Raw genomic sequence first — 21,021 nt, 5'->3', positions numbered from 1 at the left:
CCTCTTATTATCAGTGGTGTTATACAATCACCTGGTATTCTTTTTTCCACTGCTTATTTATCACTGGTAACACAATTAATTCTAATATGCACCTAGAAACAAAGGGCATCTAGACATGATGAGAACCACGTGAAGGAAGGAGGTGTGTGTGTGCGTATAAGAAGTAGAGTGAGCTTTGTGTGTTCTCTGCCCTCAGCCCTCCTCCACGCCCTTCCTTAGCTCCTTAATGCTGCTCTGGAGGGAAAGACCTAAAACTTAATAGAATCCTACCCCTGAAAGACTTGGAATCCCATTCTCTCTTTTTAAAGATGTGAAAACTGAGGTCCAGGCAGAAATGACTTGTAATTAACACCTCTAATACTTGCCTTATGATGTGAAATTGGCTATGCTTCTCAAACACGTTTAAGCAACTCTTCAGCCAAATCTACTCTGTGATCATAGTTCTCCTACACTGGAAGGCTTGCTTGTTTAACAAAAAAGTATTGCTGGAGAGCAGTAATGCCAGAGATCAAATAGAGAAAAGTTAAAACATCACTTCATTTATTAAGTTAATTTGGGGGTTATTTTTAATCCCAATTCTATCTAAAAGATTGCATTTGGAGATAAGAGAGGTAAAGGAAAATTCACGTCAGCTTTAGCTTTAAAATTTGTTATATATTTTAATTTCTCCATCCATCACATAATAGACCATGTACATGTTCAATGTTTAGAAGGGTTGTGTTCCTAGAAGGCAATAGAAAAGGTGATCTCCAAAGTCCCTTTGTCCTCTAAAAGGTCTATGATCTCTGGTCTACTTGGTTGGGAACACAGGTTAGAGGAGCTTCCCACTTTGTCAGATCAGAGGCCAGAGCAAGCTGGCCAGGGATGCAACTAACAGGGTTCATGAAGCCAGACTAGGTACGCAGTGATATTGGGGAGGAAATCCCGCAGGATGGCTCTCTTAGAAGTGGTTCTGAAAGGAAGGAGATCTCAGTACTGAGGTCTAATTTGGCATAAGTCCTTTCTTTTGAATCGGCAACAGACCTGTCGTGGTGGTCAATGTGAAGATGCAGAGATGCTCTTGGGGACGTTTCTGACGCTATGAAGTACAGAAGAAAGAAGAGTGAGCATCTGGCATCAGGTAACATATGAGAGCATGACCAGAAAAGCACAAGACCCCATCATTTTGTATGCAGAGTTGATTTTAACTAAAGCAGAAGGAAACATGTGCGAGGGATATTCTGTTCTTCACATTTTAATGAGGAACCTGTCATGGTTTCTATTGTGAAGACCAGTGTGTTTATAAGAAGCATCAATAATTTGTCCATTTGGATAGAGTTGCAGGTGCAAGATAAGGATGTATCAGGCCAGTGCTCTGTGCTTCATTGAGCTACCCTGGCAGATTTAAAGGTGATAGTCTCACACTGCCAACCCGTATTTTAATATACAGTGTGTTAAATGAACAATCCGGTCACTGGCTAATTTCTTTTAGAGATATAATGCTTTGAAGCAGAGAACTCACAGTTAGGTCTGTTTTATTTGTTTTAATATCATGGTGAGAAGAAATGTTGCAGCAAAAACTAAACATGTGAAAATTCAGGACCTTTGTGTTTGATCATTCAAATAGTTACTGGTGCTTCCTGTGAGGCAGGAGCATGTTCTAGGCATTGGGAATCCAACAGCGAACACAACACAAAACCCCTCCTCTCCAGGAGGTGCTTTTTAAAAAAAATTTTTTTTTAATGTGTAGTTTTGAGACCGAGACAGAGCATGAGTGGGTAAGGGGCAGAGAGAGAGGGAGACACGATATCCAAAGCAGGATCCAGGCTCTGAGTTGTCAGTATAGAGCCCTACGAGGGGCTTGAACTCACAAACTGTGAGATCATGACCTGAGCTGAAGTTGGACGCGCAACTGACTGGGCCATCCAGGTGGCTCCAGGAGCTGCTTTCTAAAAGTTGAGGAATGTGTGCATGTCTACCCACTACCAAGTGCTCGCGCGCTCTTTGCCATAGAATACCTTTCCTCCCCACTCACAACTGGAAAAGTTCTGGTCTTTTCTAAGGGTTAATTCACGTATCACTTGTTTAGGAATGCTTTCCAAACCCTCCTCCTGAAACACAGACTCGGCCGCCCCCTCTTTTGTGGCTCTGTGTTTGCACTGTTCCTCTCAGAATCCTTAGTCTTGCTCTTGTGTACAAATCTGTTTCTCTCACTATACTGTATGTTCCAGAAGGTCAGGGACAGGGTCTCATTTATATTTATATTCCCAGAGCCCAGCAGAGTGACTACATTTTACATCTATGGCAGTGGTTCCCAAACTCTAGCCCATCAGAAATACCTGCAGGGCTTCTTAAAACACAGATTTCTTGGCCCCATCTTCAGAGAAGGTTGGGGAGGATGTTGAGAATTTGCATTTCCAATATGGTTCCACTGAGGTTGGTGCTGCTGAGCTTATGGTTCACCCTTTGAGAACCACTAATCTAGCACATAGCAGGTATCCAACAATTTTGAGTTCAATTAATGAACTCAATTAACCAACAATACATAGGTAGCAAAAGAGGCCTGACAATGTTTTCTTTTCTTTCCACCCGTCCAACTACAAGTTACAAAGCCCTGCTTAATTCACAGTCTCAAGAAGAGGATCACATTGCCTGGCCTCCCAACAATCTCCTATAATTACAATAATGGCAATTTTACTTGTAGACTTTCTATGTGCCAGACACTGCTCTAAATGCTTAATGTATTCCAAATAATTTAATTCTCACAGCAACTCCTTCAGGTAGGTCTTACTAGTACCGCCATTTTCATATAAGCCAACAGTGGCACAGAACAGTTGGACTTAGACGAGGTCACTAGCTAGAGAGTGCCAGAGCCATGACCTAAACCTGGAAGTGTCGCTCCACAGCTCTCACACGTCATTCTTACACTCTGCTGCATATTTATTACAGAAGATACAGAGCAGTGAAATGGGGAAGGGGGCAGGGGTAGAAGCCAAACCTGGGATCCCCCTTTCTTGCCCTTGTGAGAGAAAGACAGGGAGGGTGTGTGTGTGTGTGTGTGTGTGTGTGTGTGTGTGTGTGTGGTGCCTACATGGAGATGGGGAACTGGAAGGCAGGCAGAAGCAAGAAGAGGGAAAAGGAGAAACAAAAAGAGAGGTGGGAGAAACTTGGGAAGCAGTAATTGATGATACAGTCTTTCTCATCTGGGGTTCCAGATCTGAACTACAGAACACAGGAGATTATTTGAGTGACTATTTTCTCAACTCTCTCAAGGATGGTACCTAAATAGTATCTGAGTAAATGCATCAGAAAGAGTTAATCCAATATATACAATGGCTGTCTTAGGGCATTAGGGTTTCATTATATAACCTGGCAGAGAAAGGCTGAATGGAACCAGGGTTGACAGTTATCAATCCATTCAATTTAGAAACTGATTTGGAAAGAATCTGGGGGTTCAGCCAGTAAAATATTGTGGGGCCAAACAAGGCTCAGAGAGACAAATGAGTAACAATTCTTGATGGAGACACTGAGCGTCTGTAAAATCAGAGTTATCAACCTACAGTTAGAAAACAGATGGTGTGTTTTCAATCACTTCTGTAAGTGAGCTGACCTGTAAATTGTCATTAATGCACCAGGTCTTCACTTGCTCTGCTGTGTAATCAGCCTTTTATCTCCTACCAGGGAAATCCATTAGCCACTGGCGTCTCTACTATTTGTGTCTCTTCTCGGCTATTAAAACATTATTGTATTAAATAATTCACCCCTGATGATTGGTCTTTGCTTTCATTAGTACTGCATTCAGGGAAAATATAAGAACAGATATTTACAGTTTATACTGTAGAATGGTGAAGGGTAAATCTCTTCTGTGAGAAAAGCGGGACAAAGCCACTTCGGATAGGGAGCGGTGTTTGTTCACTTCCTGCCCAATTTCCACCCTCCGCCATGGCCCGCAGAACCCAATCCTGGGGAGGGGGCAAGGGGGCTCACTTACTAGTGGCTCTACTTTCTTGTACCTCTACACAGACACACTCATAAATACCGGTGTCCTTCCCATCACAAAGACAAACATCCAAACAGAAGAAGGGAGAGTGTCCCCAGGCCCCAGTCCCCCAAATCCTTTGAGATTTCCATCTTTCCCCAGAAACTATAGTTTAGCCTTTCTTTCATTCAACTGCTGCCCCTTCTCTCACAGAGAAACCTGCAAACTACATTGATGACTTACACAAAATCAAGGACTTAAATGTATACCAGCTGATGGGCTCAACGTAAACATGGCCATGATTTTTATCAAAATTAAAATATGATTGTTAATCGTGATTCAGCTGCATGCATAAAACTAAAATTGGGTTACTGTCTGGAAAGTATATACTTAGTAGAGGAAATGAGCCTTTTTATATCTAGATGCATGGTATTTTTCTTTGAGAAGTAATGAACAAAATAGGCTTTTAATAATTTTTTAAAGATAAATTATGTAAAACATTTCTTTTTATTATATGCTAATTTAAAACATAAGATGAAAAGATTACCTTCCAATCACTGATGGAAACTGTGTACAACTGTAAATTCTGGTTACTCAAACCACACAGGATGTTCAGTGAAACGTGCCTAAAGGAACTGCAAATCGGCTGTGGGGAAATGGGCTATCAGGACATGGAAGGCTGGAGAGAGAGATACTCAGGGGCATCTGGGAACACACTTTGCTCCTAATTTGGCCACAGAATTTGGTCTCGTCAGTCTATTTGGTTAGGGAACCAAAGAGCCCATTGTTGCTAAATAGTCCCTCAAGTGGAGTAAACATCTAAGTTCCCCCAAAAGAGTGCCCTAAGCCGGGGGACCAAAAGGCAGGAGTGGCCTAAGGGAGCTGTTCCCTTTCACTCTGGCCAGACCCCACCTGCTTGGGGAGCACCGGCAGCAGCAGCTGCTGTTGGAGAGGGGACCAAGGGGGAAGGGGAAAGCCTGGCTAAGGCAGTGCCGCGGTCATCCGGTGTCCCTGCCTGCCTTCAGTTAGGCCTGAGAAGTCCCAGACCAGCAGTGGCAGTGGCCTCTCTGGGTCACTGATCCTGGAAAGGGAGAGGGGTTTATCAGTGTCACCTCTAGGGCATTTGGAAATAGCTTGCCAGGCACTCCCCCGGCCCATTACGGTTCAGCGAGATCAGAGGGGAGAGGGAAGTGCTGGCATGAGCATTTACAAGAGATCCCACAGATGATTTTGCTTTACAAAATCCTCTCTGTGTGAGAACGACTTCTGAGGGATTTCCACACACAGCCCAAAGATGAGCTCCTCTCAGGTTCAGGAGGAGATTTGTCTTCAGCTGCTTTCGGAACACTTGGGCACCAGGTAGGAAGACTGGCTCAACGTGAACGACTGGGGCAATCAAGTGGACAGCTGCTCTTTAAGTGCTTCACGTTTTGTCACTTTATGCATCACATGTGTGTGACCGCCAAATACACAACCCATCTTTGGGAACATATTACAAAATGTAATCAGACTACTGTACATGACACTAATGGCTGTATTCACTGTTTCTGTTTATATTGATGGGATTAAAAGTGGAATAATTTTCTATCACAGATGGCCAATTACGAGGGCAACTAATGAGGACTGTAGCTTTGAAAGTTGCCACTCAGTCTGTCTCTCCCATGCTGGGCCGGCCTCGTACACGAACTCGTGCTCCATGTAGTCTGAACCATGTATGTTAGCAGTTAGAGTTTTCCTCTAAATCTCTCCCATGTTCTAACTTATTCTTGTTTACCCAAATAAGCTTTAAGTTCCTTCAACGCAATAACTATGCCTTATTCTTTTTTGTCTTTCCTATGTTACCTAAGATATACATGTTCCAGAGATAAACATCAATGGTGATAATAGGTCTTAAAATAACAGGTGTCTCCTAGGAGGGGAGGCATGCTTTGTGAGCACAACTTGGACAGGCACGTGCAAGGGGGCACAGCGCCTGGCTGAAAGCACCTGATGTTCTTTACTACTTGTAGAGGGTCTCAAGTCAATTACAAAACCTCTTTGAACCTAAGTTTTCTCATATAAAGTGAGGATAATACATTGAAAGGTAGCCATGGGATTATTTATGAAGTACGTATTATAAATACTTGTTAAAAATTATTCTACCTCGGGGTACTTGGGTGGCTCAGTTGGTTAAGTGGCTGGCTCTTGGTTATGACTCAGGTCACGATCTTACGGTTTGTGGGTTCGAGCCCCGCATCGGGCTCTGCACTGACAGTGCCTGCTTGGGATTCTCTTTCTCCCTTTCTCTCTGCCCCTCCCCTGCTTGCTCTCTCTCTCTCTCTCTCTTAAAATAAATAAACTTAAAAAAAATTATTCTACCTCTCCTCCCATTTCCCTCTCCTCCTGGAAAAACAAGGTTTCTTATACAGTGCTGTGGGAATTAAAGGCTATTGGATTTAAGAACCACTGATGTGGGAAGTAACAGAAGACAGTCACATCAATGGGACGTATAGGGAGCTCAGACACAGAATGTGGTGTGCATGCATGTGAGTGTATATCTGTTTGTGTGTGTGGGGGTGCATGTATGCATATGTCTAACTATCATAATGCCTTATAAATATTTGCTTGAACAGAGGCCGGATCCCCAAGAAATCAAGTCATATCAACTCAGTTGAGATAACAGCAGCACTGGTGGCGTTTCACTTCCTTAAGGGGTTGCTTACATGCTATTGAATGGGTAAGGGTGTAGACGAATGTTTATCAAACATCCTAAAGTATTGAATTGGCCATCCCCACATATGAAGATGGTCTGATCTATAACTCTGAGGACATTACTTTCAGAAGTGGTCAAAGTTTGGACTCCAAATGTTTCCAGAGACCTAGATGGTCAATGACCTTTATGGCTAGGGTGGAAGTGAGGCCTTGGTCTGCTGTTTTAACTGCACAAGCCTAAAGTGTTACTGACCTTCCCCTGCCAAGCATAAACTTATTTAAATAAATTGGTGTTCTACAGAATTATGGAGTTTGAGACCGTGAATATGGTCTCCAGTATATGGTGTCCTTAGATCATAACCGCAGTAAATTAGACAGAGCTGTTCTATGGTGTGAATACAGTTATCCCTGACCTTTGTCTTAACTTTCACAGGGAGTAACAAAGAAGTTTAAACATTGTTTCCTTTCACTCCTCAGAATAAACAAGATGTGGTTGGGAAGCAGATGTGGGGCAGCAGCTAAGGAGGCTGGAGGGGAACACAAGTCCATAGAAGCAGGGACTTCACGTCACCTGATGGGCTGTCCCAGTATGGTACACGTGGGCTTCAAACTGGCTGCCTGATCTTACCACCTAAATGCTGAACTCAGCCCTACAGTCTCTTTTCGTCTTAACTACCACACTACAGTTCCAGGCTTAAAATTCTCTCTCGTTCAGTATTCTCTATTATTTGCTGCTGAACAAAGACTATAATAATGGCTGGTAAATAACCATATCAAGGAAAGGAAAGACATGCAAGTTTTTAAGTGACGTTAGACATAACAGAGAATCAGCACCATGCATATGAGAAAATCTGAAGTAAGCAGGAGATCCTTTGAGTTTCCATCTACCTTCTCTTTTTCCTCAAAAGTTTTCATCCAGTACAAAATTCATTGTAACACCCACCTCTCACTTCTTCTATTAAATAAAATGTTTTCTATTTTAGTAATCTCCTTTGAAATATTTTGATACTTGTGATACTTACAATTTCGGGCTTGGATTTTAATTATCTAGGAATGTATTCTATTTCCTCTATGAACACATAAATTCTTTGAGAGAAAGATCCATATCAGATTGAGCTTTGTAATATTCACAGTGCACAGCAGGCATTCACACACTGAATACAACCATGGATGTTTTGCTTAATACTACTGGAAAAAAAAAAAAAAAAAAAAAAAAACCACTATAGGAGCGCCTGGGTGGCTCAGTCAGGTAAGCTTCTGACTTTGGCTCAGGTCATGATCTCACAGTCCATGGGTTCAAACCCCATGTCAGGCTCTGTGCTGACAGCTCGGAGCCTGGAGCCTGCTTTGGGTTCTGTGTCTCCCCCTCTCTCTGCCCCTCCCGTGCTCATGCTATGTCTCTCTCTGTCTCTCAATAATAAATAAACGTTAAAAAAATAAACAAAAAAACCTATAAATTCTTTTTTGGAGCAAATACAAGGTAAGATTTTATGCATCAGGCTGAGACCCTCACCTTCTAACCATCCATTTACCATCTGAACTGATCTAATCATTCATTACTCACCCACCTTTCTATTTTGCTCCTTCCAAGAAATATTTATTGAATATTTGGCATTGGGGGTAAGGTAATGAATAAGGCATGCCTTGTTCCTAGCCTAGGAGAACTTAAAATCTAGCGGATGCTTAACTACTTGTAACATTGTTTTGTAAGGAAAATTAAGATGGAATATTCCAAGTAATACAAGTATAAGTGCAGTTTTGAAAGCTGGGCAAGGCTTAATCCTTACAATAGGAACCCCAGGGACTGATACGTAACAACTGATAACATAAAGACAATAATTTCTGCCCCTGCCAATATCAGAGGTATATTATCAAGAGAATTGAGGTAGTATATATCAAAACACTTCGAATCTTACAAGCAAACAAACGGTAATATTTCAGGGAAAGTTTTATTGCTCTCACTGTCAGCCACGGTAAACACTGGATTTATTTACATGTAAGATTATAAAATTATAGACTATAAATGACTACAGAATCTTAAAGGTTTAAGTTTTAAGACTGCCCACCATTAAGGTCTGGGCAAGTTGGATTGTTGCTACATCTCAGATAAGTGCTTCTGCAGACATCCTTCCTGGAATTATTTTCTATTTTCCTTTCTAAAGCGTCACATGTAAATAATTAGCACTTGCATGGTTCTTTACAGCTTACAGCACACTTTCACATAAATTAACTCATTTCAGCTTATCATAATCTTCATAATCCTCATTTTACAGAGGAAAAAAACTGAGGCTGAGAAGGATTAAGGAGAATCCACTGCTACACAACAAATTGGCTGCAAACCAAACCAAAATTTTATGCCTTCTCACCATACATACCATGCTACCTTTCCACACACAGACTGTGAGGGAAAATGAAGCCAGTCCCTTCAAAATGGCTTTATAACAAAGGAATGTGTGCCTAAAGGTGGAGCATGTAACAGGGAAGGAAATACCAGTCTTAAAGGTAGCCCTAACCCAACTCTTGGGACAGAATGCATTCATCCATCTGTCCAACTGAGATGTGATACAGTAAGAAATATAAGTTCAGGGGGGGCGCCTGGGTGGCTCAGTTGGTTAAGCATTCAACTTCGGCTCAGGTCATGATCTCGTGGTCCATGAGTTCAAGCCCCGTGGTGGGCTTTGTGCTGACAACTCAGAGCCTGAAGCCTGCTTCATATTCTGTGTCTCCCCCTCTCTCTGCCCCTCCCTTACGTGCTCTCTCTCTCTCTCTCAAAAATGAATTAATGTTTAAAAAATTAAAAAAAAAAAAGAAAGAAAAAGAAATATAAGTTCGGTCTTCCTCCTGGCATAGAGCTTCTTCAACGTTTATTTATTTTTGGGACAGAGAGAGACAGAGCATGAACGGGGGAGGAGCAGAGAGAGAGGGAGACACAGAATCGGAAACAGGCTCCAGGCTCTGAGCCATCAGCCCAGAGCCTGACGCGGGGCTCGAACTCAAGGACCGCGAGATCGTGACCTGGCTGAAGTCGGACGCTTAACCGACTGCGCCACCCAGGCGCCCCTAGAGCTTCTAAAACCTTGTAACTTCCTGAGTCATAGCAGTGATAGGAGCAGCTTTTACTATAATATTTGCTTTTTTTGTCCCCAGTTCCTGGCACAGAGGATTCAGAAAGTTCCTGCATTGGTGAATGTATCCACATGTAGGGGGTTAGTATACCCCAAACTCTATAGGGACAGAAGATCCTGCATTTGGGACCCTTTTAGACCTTGCCCTATGTACCTCTGCATCTGACTTTTCATTTGTATTCTTTATAATATCATTTATGATAAACTGGTAATGTGTTGTGAATACAGAAACAGCCTTCCTTTACCAACCATCCATTCAAAAATACTTTTAAAAATTTTTTTAAAATTTATTTTTATTTTTTTTGAGAGAGAGAAAGTTAGGGGGAGGGGGAGACAGGCAGAGGGAGAGAGAGAGACAGACCGCCAGGGAGCTTGATTTCTCGACTATGAGATCTTAACCATGAGATCTTGACCTAAGCTGAAATCAAGAGTTGGAGGTTTAACCACTGAGCCACCCAGGCACCCCTCAAAAAATACTTTTGAGTGGCTTCCATAGACAGGCACTATTTTGGGCATTGGGGTTACAGTAGTGATCAAAACAGATAAAGTCCCTGCTCCTCTGTGATGCTCATGTTCTAGTTGGGGAAAACAGATAATAAACAAACTGACAAATGATTAAAATATCATGTGATCATAAATGCTAAATGGAACAATTAAGTATGGTAGGTGGGGAGGTATTGGCGGAGAGAGGGTATATTGTTCCATATGAAGTAGTTAGGAAAGGGTTGTCTCCTAAAATGACATTTTATTAGAGACCAGAGATGAAAGTGAAGGAGAGAGCCATGTGAAGATCTGAGGGGAAAATCCAGGCTAAGTCAAAGCCAAGTGTAAAGACTCAGGATGGTTCTTGGTGCGGCTAGAGCATCCCATTATGTGTGCCCATTCCATTCAATCTCCCACATAACTGTTTCAAATCTTGGCCTCTTTCACCAAATCTCCAATACTTCTTTGCTTTTTTTTTTTTTTTTTTTTTTTTTTTTTGTCCTCTACCCCTAGCTTCACTTGCCATTTCACTGGGAAAATATAAACAATAATAAGAAAATGTATACAAGCTCCTATAGTTACAGGAACCAATTTACTTGCATATTTGCCCTTATACCATGGCTTCCCTCCTACTACTATGGATAAACTATCTGTGCTTAGGGGGCCACACTCTCCCTTTGTGCACTACAGTTCACCCTCTTTCTCCTATTCAAGGACACAGGTCCACAAATTCACCCTTCTTTTTTCTGTCTGAATTGTTTCTTCTCTAACTGATTTAATATCAATGCAAATATCCTAATAATTTTCCCAACTTAAAAACAGATCCTACATTAACTTTGTTGCTGCCCCATTTTCTTCATCCTTTATAGCAGAATTCCTCAAAAGAGTTGGCGATTATCACGGTCTTTAACACTTTTTCATTCATTCTTGAACTGACTTTAATTAGGCATTTACCTCCACATTTCTGCTGAAATAGCTCTTGTTAGGGTCCCCAGTGACCTCCATCTTGTTAAAACCAATGGCTGATTCTCAGACTTCATTGTATCTGAACTATTACCACCATTTGAAGTAGTTGACCACTCTCTCCTTTTTTGAAACACATTCTCTAAACTATTACCACCATTTGAAGTAGTTGACCACTCTCTCCCTTTTTGAAACACATTCTCTACTAGCTTCTAGCACACAAAAATCTCTTGGTGTTCTTCCTAAGCAAACTGGATATCCTTGGTGGTCTTTGCTGACTTATTATTAGAATGCCTCAGAAGTCAGTCCACTAATACCTTCTCTATCCTCTCTTGGTAATCTCATTCTGTCTAACTTCTAATCCATCTCTATGTTGACTTCTCCCAAAAGTGTATCTCTTATCCAGACTTCTGCCCTGAATCCCAGACTCATATAGTCAACTGCTTACTTGATTTCTCTACTTTGATGTCTCAACGGCATCTTAATCCAAACATGTGCAAGACTGAGCTCTTTATGAGTTCCTTTAACTTGCCCAGCCCGACAGCCTTCTCTTTCTTCTCTACAGTAACTCCACCCCTCCAATTGCATGGACTTAGTTATCCTTGACTCTTCTGTGTCCTCATAACCTTCATTCAATGTTTCAGGTCTTTCAAGATCTACTTCCAACTACTTTCCACCATTTACTCAACCACCTTGGTCCAAGCTAAACCGTCTCTTGCCATGATATTGTACTAGCTTTCTAATTGGTCTTCCTGTCTCCACCTTTATCTCCTGACGATCTATTCTCAATCCAGCATCCAGAATCATCCTCTGAAAAGGTATGTCAGAACATGCTACTCTTATGATCAGAACGCTTTCAATGGTTTTGTATCTCTCTCAAATTAAAATTAAAACTCCTTAACAAAGGACTTCAAGGACCTACATCATTTGGCCCCTGTCATGGCTCTGACTTCATCTCTATCTACTCTCCTCCTCGCTCACTGCATTCCAGCCACACTGGCCCACTTGCTGTTCCTTAAGGACACCATATATGCTCTCAGGACTTTTCCACTTGTTGTTCCCTCCACCTGGAACACTCTAGGCCTTTCCTATCATTTTCTTAGGAATATCATTTTCTTAGGAAGTCCCACCGTGACCTCCCTATTGAAAACAGCAATTCCCCCAACCCATTCTGGCACTTCCTCCTTCTCTCTTCCTCTCCTTCCTTTTATTTTTCTCTTTCGTATGTATCACTCATATATTGTATTTTCACTTATTTGTTGGTAGTTTCTTTCCACTAGTATATAACCTCCACAACAGCAAAGATGTATCTTTTTGCTCATTGCTATATCTTTGGTACCCAGGAAAGCACCTTGCATATAGGAAGAACTCAATACTTATTACTGAATGAGTGATGAATAAGTTTAAATAACTTCGAGTAATTTTTCTATAAAACAAAGGACAGAAATGGAATGTAGGCACGATAAGATGAGATTTAATTTTTAAGATATGTAATATTACAGAATACTTATATGTTAACAGAAACGATCCAGTGATAAAAAATTTGGTAATAAAGGAAAAAGAAGGAAATTGTTTTGAGTTGTATTGTTAAGTAGCCAATAAGAGATAATACAACAGGAGCGACTGGCCTTAGATGAGGGCAAAGACAGTTTATCTGCAGAAATAGGAGAAAAGACAAAGAATGTAGATGCAGGTTGGTGGGATTTTGTAAAATTTCTGATTGCTTCTAATTTCCTCATCAGCTAATTTCTTTTCTGCATCAGTTGAGATGAAAAAGGAGAAGAGGCACTGGAGATTTGAGAAGCAAGGAGAAGGTATGAAATGACTCTCTAGAGAGTGGGAATGAGGATTAATTAGGGGAAGGTAAGTATGATCACCAGGCTCACAGTTAGTGGTCATGAATTTCAAATGAGACCAGTCAGCATGGTAGCGTGTGTTCCAGGCATGTTCAGGTACATATGCAGAAAAGGTATAGGGTTGGATATTAGCAGGCCTGGCACTTTGCCATGCAAATATAAAGCAGTAAGAGATGAGCAAGGCTGTCGATGGTATACACAAAAAAGTAATCATAATGACAGACCAGGAGATCTAGGCTAGGTAAGATGGGGTGTGAGGGGATGGGAGTGAGGGGAGAGTATGTTAGAGGCTTTGCTAAGGCGATAAGGTAAATAAACTGGCCATTCTAGCAGGTCTGAAAAGATTTTAATTTGGGGAGTAGGTCACAGAGACAGGAGCTATTGGTAAGAGAAAACATTTGAAAATAGGAGTATGGAAGGATGCCATTACTGGCAGTAACTAAGTCAAGGGTGTGACTATAGGGGTGACTGGCTGAGATGAAGTGGAAGGCAATCTTACTGGAGAAGAGGTCAAGAATTTAGAGGCCAGAGTATTAGGAGGGATCAATTACGTGAATATTGAAAAGCACCAGGAATTAATCCAAGTGTACTATTAAAAAGAAGACAAGGGAAGGTACTAATATTGTTTTGGACTCCTAGAGAGTGACCTGGGGTTCTACTGGTAATTACAGCAAGGAGTGGTAGCAGGCAGTACAGGCATATTGGCCTAACCTTCAAAGGAATGAGAATATTTTGTGGAGAAGGCATGGGAAATGATCTGGAATTGGTAACGGGGTGCAAGAAAGACACCTTACCCCATTTCAAGGCTCAGTGATATGAAAGGCACCTGCAGCAGAAACATGAGTCAGAGGACAGGTTTCAGTTGGAGCAAGATGGTGAGGTGGAACATTCTAAGAGCTCAAGAATACAGAGAACTGAGATTTCATCAGTAAAAACGGCCTTTAATAGCTCCTGCACCTGAACATTTAGAAATTTCCATGTTCAAGATATGATTTTAAAGACACAATTCACTTTGCAAGGGCTGTATTTGTTTCCTCAGCTTCTCTAACAAAATATCACAAACTGGATGGCTTAAAACAACAGAGATTTATTGTTTCACAGTTCTGGAAGCAAGAGCATGCTCCCTCTGAAATCTACAGGGGAGAATCCCTCTTGTCTCTTCCAGCTGTGACATCTGCCAGCAGTCCTTGCTGTTCGTTGGCTTGTATGTGCATCACTCTAACCTCTGTCTCATCATGATGTGGTGTTCTCCCTCCGTTGGACTCTGCTTCTTGTAAAGACACCAATATTTGGGGCGCCTGGGTGGCGCAGTCGGTTAAGCATCCGACTTCAGCCAGTCACGATCTCGCGGTCCGTGATTTTGAGCCCCGCGTCGGGCTCTGGGCTGATGGCTCAGAGCCTGGAGCCTGTTTCCGATTCTGTGTCTCCCTCTCTCTCTGCCCCTCCCCCGTTCATGTTCTGTCTCTCTCTGTCCCAAAAATAAAAATAAAAACGTTGAAAAAAAAAATTTAAGACACCAATATTGGATTAAGGGTCCACCCTGTGCCAGTATGACCTCATCTCAAATAATTATATCTGCAATGACCCTATTTTCAAATAAAGTCACGTTCTGAGGTCCTAGGGGTTAGAACTTCAACCTCCCATCATGGGAGGACATGATTCAGCCCATAACAGGGGTGCTAATAAAAAACGCTACATCTTTTATGGAATGTGTTCCAATTTAAGTTGCTCAGGTTTTAGTCCTACTTGGTAAATGAAGCCTGGCAATTCAAGTGTTTAAGCAATGACCTTGGTTTGTAAAATGCATGACCACCTACACAGACAAAAAATGTTATATACTGTTCATGTGATTTAAGGTCATAGAACATAGACGTGTCTATTGATGTTGTGTGATGATGTCACAGAATCTGTTGGGACAGCTTAGTTAGCTAGCTCAGAAGGGAAGAATTAAACTTTGAAGTTGAGGGTCTTGGAGTCTCTTTAACTATTCTTGTAGCTCTATCATTTTAAAATGTTGAACCAACCAAAGCTCACAAGCCTATGGGTCTAAGAGTAGGGGAAAGCTTGCAACAGTGTGATGTCATAATGTTAACGAGCTGAGAACATTTCTCGTTATGGCTGGAAATGGGCAGAAGAAGGAGAAAAACCACTCATCTGGTTCTGTAGTCATGAGCCGAAACAAGGTCCCAGAGATTCCAGACCCCGAGATACCCAAAAGTGCTATCCTCGGTCTCGGCCCCACAGTTGTGGCTGTGACTTCTTCCCAGCTCGTCTTAAAAGCATCACATGAGTAAGGGATGCTACTCTTCTGCAATGGAGAAAACCTGGACTACAAAGCCATTTACTGTGCATTGGATTAGATGCTCAGCTTTCTACTTTCCTCCGACCCCACTGCAGGTGGTGGTCTCAGGCTGGCCTGCATCCTGTGCCTGTTGAGGGCTGCTCCTCCCAAATCGTGATCCAAGGTCTTAGAAAGAACACTGAGGGGTGATCCTAATTCCTCACATCTAGTGAGCAGGTAGGCACATACCCAGTTTTCTCTTCTGAATGAATGCAAAGCAATATTCACTTCGATATTAATGTGACTCACTGCAAATTCTGAATTGATGAAATCCAAATTAATGAGGTTTGTTATGCTGAGGGAAGTGATCTGATGATTTGACTCTTTTTAACCTTGTCAGCATGGAGCTAGCATTTCAGAAGGGATGGGGGAAGCGAGGTTTATTACTTGAAGGTAATGTCTTTCATGAAAGATGCAGTATCCAACTGTTTAGTAGGGCATCTCTTCCTCTCCACTTCCTGCACAGCTTGTAAGAAATGAAGTCCCTCACACTATTACTCTAATTGAATTCCAACTTGGGTAATTACACTATAATTAAATAAATTTTCCCCATAGTTTTAATTCACTGACAAATAGTGCTAGTCAAACAGCTACATTTCACTCCCAGAAATGATCCCCAACTCCATTTCAGTGATGAGTAGAGTGATTTATATTTGGGAAATGTGTGTATGAAAAATGCACAGTTCATAAAATATTGTAGGTATCATTCATGATTACATATGCTTTTCTCAGCATGAGATAACATTAATTTCTATTATAATCTTTCATCTAATTTCTCATATGCATAGTGCCAAAAGAAATGACAGTTAATTAGCATTTCTTATTTTCAGAGCAATTTTTGTTTAGTTAATCAGTAGCTTGTATTTTTTTATTTCTGGAGCACATTTCATTATCCCTGGCAGACAGACGAGGTAGGTGTTATTGTTTCCCATTCTACAGATGAAACAACTGAGGCAGTATTCCCCAAAGTAAGGAAGCCGGTTGCTACAAGCCATGGAAACTAAGCTTCCTCTGGTCCCCTGGTTCTATCAAACATTGGGTCACCAGCAATCACTTTAGTTTTAGCAGCAAGAAAATAAAGAGCACATATATATTTGTGCCCTGCATCACAGGTCATTAATTTGTAATAATTAATGATTCAGCCAGGAGTCAGAGGCCTAATCAGTGGATCATGAGAACACAGAGATTCTTTGTGTCTACCTGTTATTATTTGGTACAGTTCAACTGGAGGAACAATTCAAAACGTGAGGCAAAGTGGTGCAAAAGGGTTCAAATTTCAATTTTTTTCCCCTAATGGTCTCTCTTAATGGGTTGTAGGTGGCTTTTAATAAAAGATATTAGAGACAACATCAAAATACTCACAAAAAGCAGCAGAAGCAGGGGTGTTACAACGATGCCCTGAAAGAAATGAAAGAGATGATGATCATTTATCAGCCTGGAAAGCAGGACACTTTCTTTGCCATTTTAAACTCTGATGCATGGAAATGTTGATCCTTCTCACTTCCATTTAATAAAATTGAGGTGATAAAGATGAGGGAGCCCCAGTCTTGGCTCTCCCTACCACAATGCCTTAGCGTCTCTATTATAATTACTCATATTTGGCATCACTAAAAGTACCAGCGCCAATCTTCCTTAAACTCGTCTGCCCCTTTTAAGACTGAAGTTGCCTTCCATGTTATATATGGATCACTCGGGTGAAGCTGGCAAGCCTTCTCACTCCAAGGCTTTCAACTCTAACTTGGATAAAGTGCCCCCTTTCAAGAGAAGACAGGTGGTTCAGTCCCAGTTGGGGTCCTCTCCTGAGCAAAGACCACGTCAGTTGTGATGAATGAGATGTCGTGATTTTGTAATGTGAACCAATCTCCCCTAGGAAATGAGCTGGGATCTCAAAACTCATTTCGCTTGATTAGACTCCATGTCTCCATGGTGGAAGGCAAGTCTTTCATCTAATTCAGCCACACAGGACCACCTCAGTCCCTCTGCCTCCCCTAGGCAGAAAGGAGCAAAAGATTTGTTTTCTGCAGTGACAGGAAACAGTTTGAGGCTGTTGTCAATGAGGCAGGATACAAGCTTTTAGGTTTCTTGAAGGTAAATCTTTAAAACTAGGTGTTTGAGTTGGGAGTTAACATGACAGGTTTCAGTTTTAGAGCAGCAGATGATTATTCGCACCTCTTAGTTCTTCCTTTATCTCTCAGCACTTCATTATGATTTATACAAGAAAAAGCATTTCATATTTTTATTAATGAATTCTACTTGGAACTTTAGTATTCCAAAGAGCCTGTGTGTGTGTGTGTGTGTGTGTGTGTGTATTGTGTGTATTGTGTGTGTGTGAGAAAGAGACAGACAGAGACTATACTGTGGCCAGGATCTAGGTCTGGGACCATTTCATTACGTCTGGAAAAAAAGTCCTTGTGGTATTTATATGAAATCCTTTCATCATTATAGTAACTAAATTCTTTTGGATGTGGCCCAGGAGAGACTGGCTTACCTTATATGAATATTGCTACTATGACTTTCTTTCATATACCACATGTGAAGATTCACCCATGAGCTTGTTTTATTGTTAAATAATAGAATAAATGCCTCTTTATTGAGCAAACGTTTGCAGTTGGCAATAAGGAATACATTTTAAGTATCATATTTTTAATCTGTTTGCTAAAATATGTGTTGGGGCTTATCAACTCCATTGGTGTCTATGAAACAGGCTCTCATCAGCACGTTTAGGAGAGCTAAGTGTGGAAAATAGCAAAGGAATTTTGAAGAGCTACTGTCCTTCAATGATATGGAATGTACTCAGATTTTAGGAGGAACTACAGACTTTACTAGGCCACGTGGAAATGAAAGTATCTGGCTGTTTCAGTCTACGGGGGAGCCATTTGATTTTAAGTCAATTCGTTTAAACATTTATTGAATGTCCACTTACATGCCAGCACTGTTCCATTAATTAGAAGAATTAGAGGGGACTGATCTGGCAGAAAGGAAAATAAGGATATTCCAGAAAGAAGGAAGGGAATTCGCAAAGCTGTAAAAAAGTTGAGCAGGTTGGTAAGAAAAGTATGAAGTGGGCGTTTCAGAGACCAGGTCACCAAAGACTTTGTGGCCAGAAGAGGGAGTTCAGAGTTGATCCCATCATCAATGGCAAACTACTGAAGAATGTCAAGCAAAGGTACAATGAGGTGGTAAATAATTTAGCATATGGAGAATAAACTGGACTTAGCTTATAAGCTAACCAGTTTTACCTTTGTTATGTATCAATTCACTCACATCCAGATAAAAGAAAATAAAAATATTAATGTTAATTATGAAACACCAATAACACTAATAACACTTCTAAGAAACAAGGTATGGTATCTGTGACAGGATAAGAATTTTCAACTAGGAGGAAGGCTGAGCACTGTCACCTCTCTGAGGACAACTGTCTCATATGGAGGAGGTGGAGCCACAAGGGTGTCGTATAGTACATGGGGACCCACGTTCTTCCTGTTGACCGCTTAATTTCCCACAGTAGAATAGTAACAGTAGGAGTAACAATACAGGACTAGCAATAGTATTTTGCTTTCAGCACTTTCACACAACACATTTTTTTAAATTTTTTATTTAAAAAAATGTTTTTAGTGTTTATTTTATTTTTGATAGTGAGAGAGACAGAGCATGAGCAGGGGAGGGGCAGAGAGAGAGGGAGACGCAGAATCCAAAGCAGGCTCCAGGCTGCGAACTCCGAGCTGTCAGCTCAGAGCCCTACGCAGGCACGAACCCACAGGCCATGAGATCATGACCCGAGCCGAAGTCAGACGCTTAACTGACTGGGCCACCCAGGCGCCCCTTACCAAGCACATTTTAAAATCTGACCTTCCCCGGTGCACCTGGGTGGCTCAGTCAGTTAAGCGTCTGACTTCAGCTCAGGTCATGATCTGGCGGTCTGTGGGTTAGAGCCCCGCATTGTGCTCTGTGCTGAAAGCTCAGAGTCTGGAGCCTGCTTTGGATTCTGCATCTCCCTCTCTCTCTCTGCCCCTCCCCTGCTCACGTTCTGTCTCTCTGTCTCACAAAAATAAATAAGAAATGTTAATAAAAAAAAAAAAATTAAAACCTGACCCTTCCCTATTGTACATAATAGTCCCGTTTCATAGATGAGGAGACTGGGGTTCAGAAAAGTCAAGCAAATAACCCGAAATCACACTGCAAATAAATAGCAAAAGGCAAAGCCTGGATTTGAGCCTGCTTTGCCCAATTCCAAATCCAGAACTGATTCCACTACACCACTGGTCCTCAGTGGCAGGTTTCAGCAGCCAGTATGTTTTTCCACAGAGTTCTGTTTAGGGCATATATGGAGTGATTAGTTGCAGTATGATCTTGGTCTCAAGGTGATAAGCAATTCTTAAAGATGACTTTATTGTGGAAGGCAGTGCACTATTATCTGCAGATTTTCCTGCCTTAATATTTCAGCTGTATAGTTACCAACACACAAAAGTTTCTTTGCAGTTCTTCCAAAGACTTAAGCCGTTCCTAAAATATTAAAAATTTCCTAGCAAACAGGATGTATTTTCTAATTCTGGATTCAAGATTCCTTGTTACTTTCTCAAAAATGTTGTTCAATTTTATTAACTAAGACTGAATCATTAGTGCTGAAATCTGTTTTTCAACTGTATTAGGAAATGAATCAGTCACAACGCCGCTAATCCCAGTAAGCGCACCGTAAGTTTTAGTGAAGTCACTATAATAATTATCAAACTACTAATAGCCACCATCTACAGAGCACTGATCTACATCAATGAGGACTTCATGAATGTTATCTTCTGGAACCGTCACAACAAGCCTGGGAGGTAAGCACCATTATTATCCCCCTCTACTATGGAAGTCTCCCCTCTACTACTAAGTCTCAGAGATACTGAGTGAAGTATGAAGAGGCAGTGCCAGGAATTCAATCTCCATCTCCCTGGCTCCACAGCCTGTGAGCCTGACTGGTGTAAATAAAACCTTTGCAGTTTTACCCTATTTCCTCAGGGTTATACTTTAAGAGTAAACCGGAGAGGAGCTTCAAACTCAGTATGTCTTTTTGATGACATGAAACAAATTGAGAAAGAAGCCTTTGTGTGACACGGTTGATACATTTTTTTCAAAGTCAGGTTTTTTACAAATATCAGTGGTAAAAAGGGTGAACTGAAAATGTAAACCGTAACAGCAACACTCATTGGAAGATGGAAAGTCAAATAAACACGTTATTTTCTCTTGGGTACGCAGAAGGCTCAATTTGATGGTCTCTTTTCTCTTTTCCAAGTAAATCCTATGCAAATGGATAAAACCAAAGAGGTGGTGGAGGAGCACTTCTAGCAAAAGATGTTACTCCCTCTGCTTGCAGATTCAAGGTCAAGACATAGTTTTAGCATCCTTGCAATTGGGAGGGAGTGTTAAGCTTTCTGATTGCAACACCTGAAGAAGTCAAGTCACAAAGTGACTGGCTTTGATTGTCTCTTTAAAAAAAACCTTCAGAAAATCCATTTACACCTCTGATGTGACTCACTGGGTGAATATATTTCAATGGCTTTAGTGGAAAGGAAAAAAAAAGTGTCAAATCTCAGACACTAAGATTTAGTCACATTAAATTAT

The 21,021-nt window shown here is 41.3% G+C and overlaps 1 protein-coding gene across 3 annotated transcripts in view; it reads right to left on the bottom strand.

Annotated features, from left to right (window-relative positions):
* SLC10A7 (solute carrier family 10 member 7) overlaps positions 1-21,021 on the bottom strand; it is a 253,775-nt gene that overhangs the window by 53,172 nt on the left and 179,582 nt on the right. For all 3 annotated transcript variants that reach the window (XM_025921713.2, XM_025921714.2, XM_086704147.1), the window contains one exon: positions 16,780-16,815. In XM_025921713.2, the coding sequence (XP_025777498.1) occupies positions 16,780-16,815 (36 nt within the window). The remainder of the gene's footprint in view (positions 1-16,779; positions 16,816-21,021) is intronic.

The sequence above is a fragment of the Puma concolor genome, chromosome B1, assembly GCF_028749965.1.
Source record: "Puma concolor isolate L17-30 chromosome B1, mPumCon1.1.hap2, whole genome shotgun sequence".
NCBI classification, from domain to species: Eukaryota; Metazoa; Chordata; class Mammalia; order Carnivora; family Felidae; genus Puma; species Puma concolor.
This window is presented reverse-complemented; position numbering and strand designations above follow the sequence as displayed.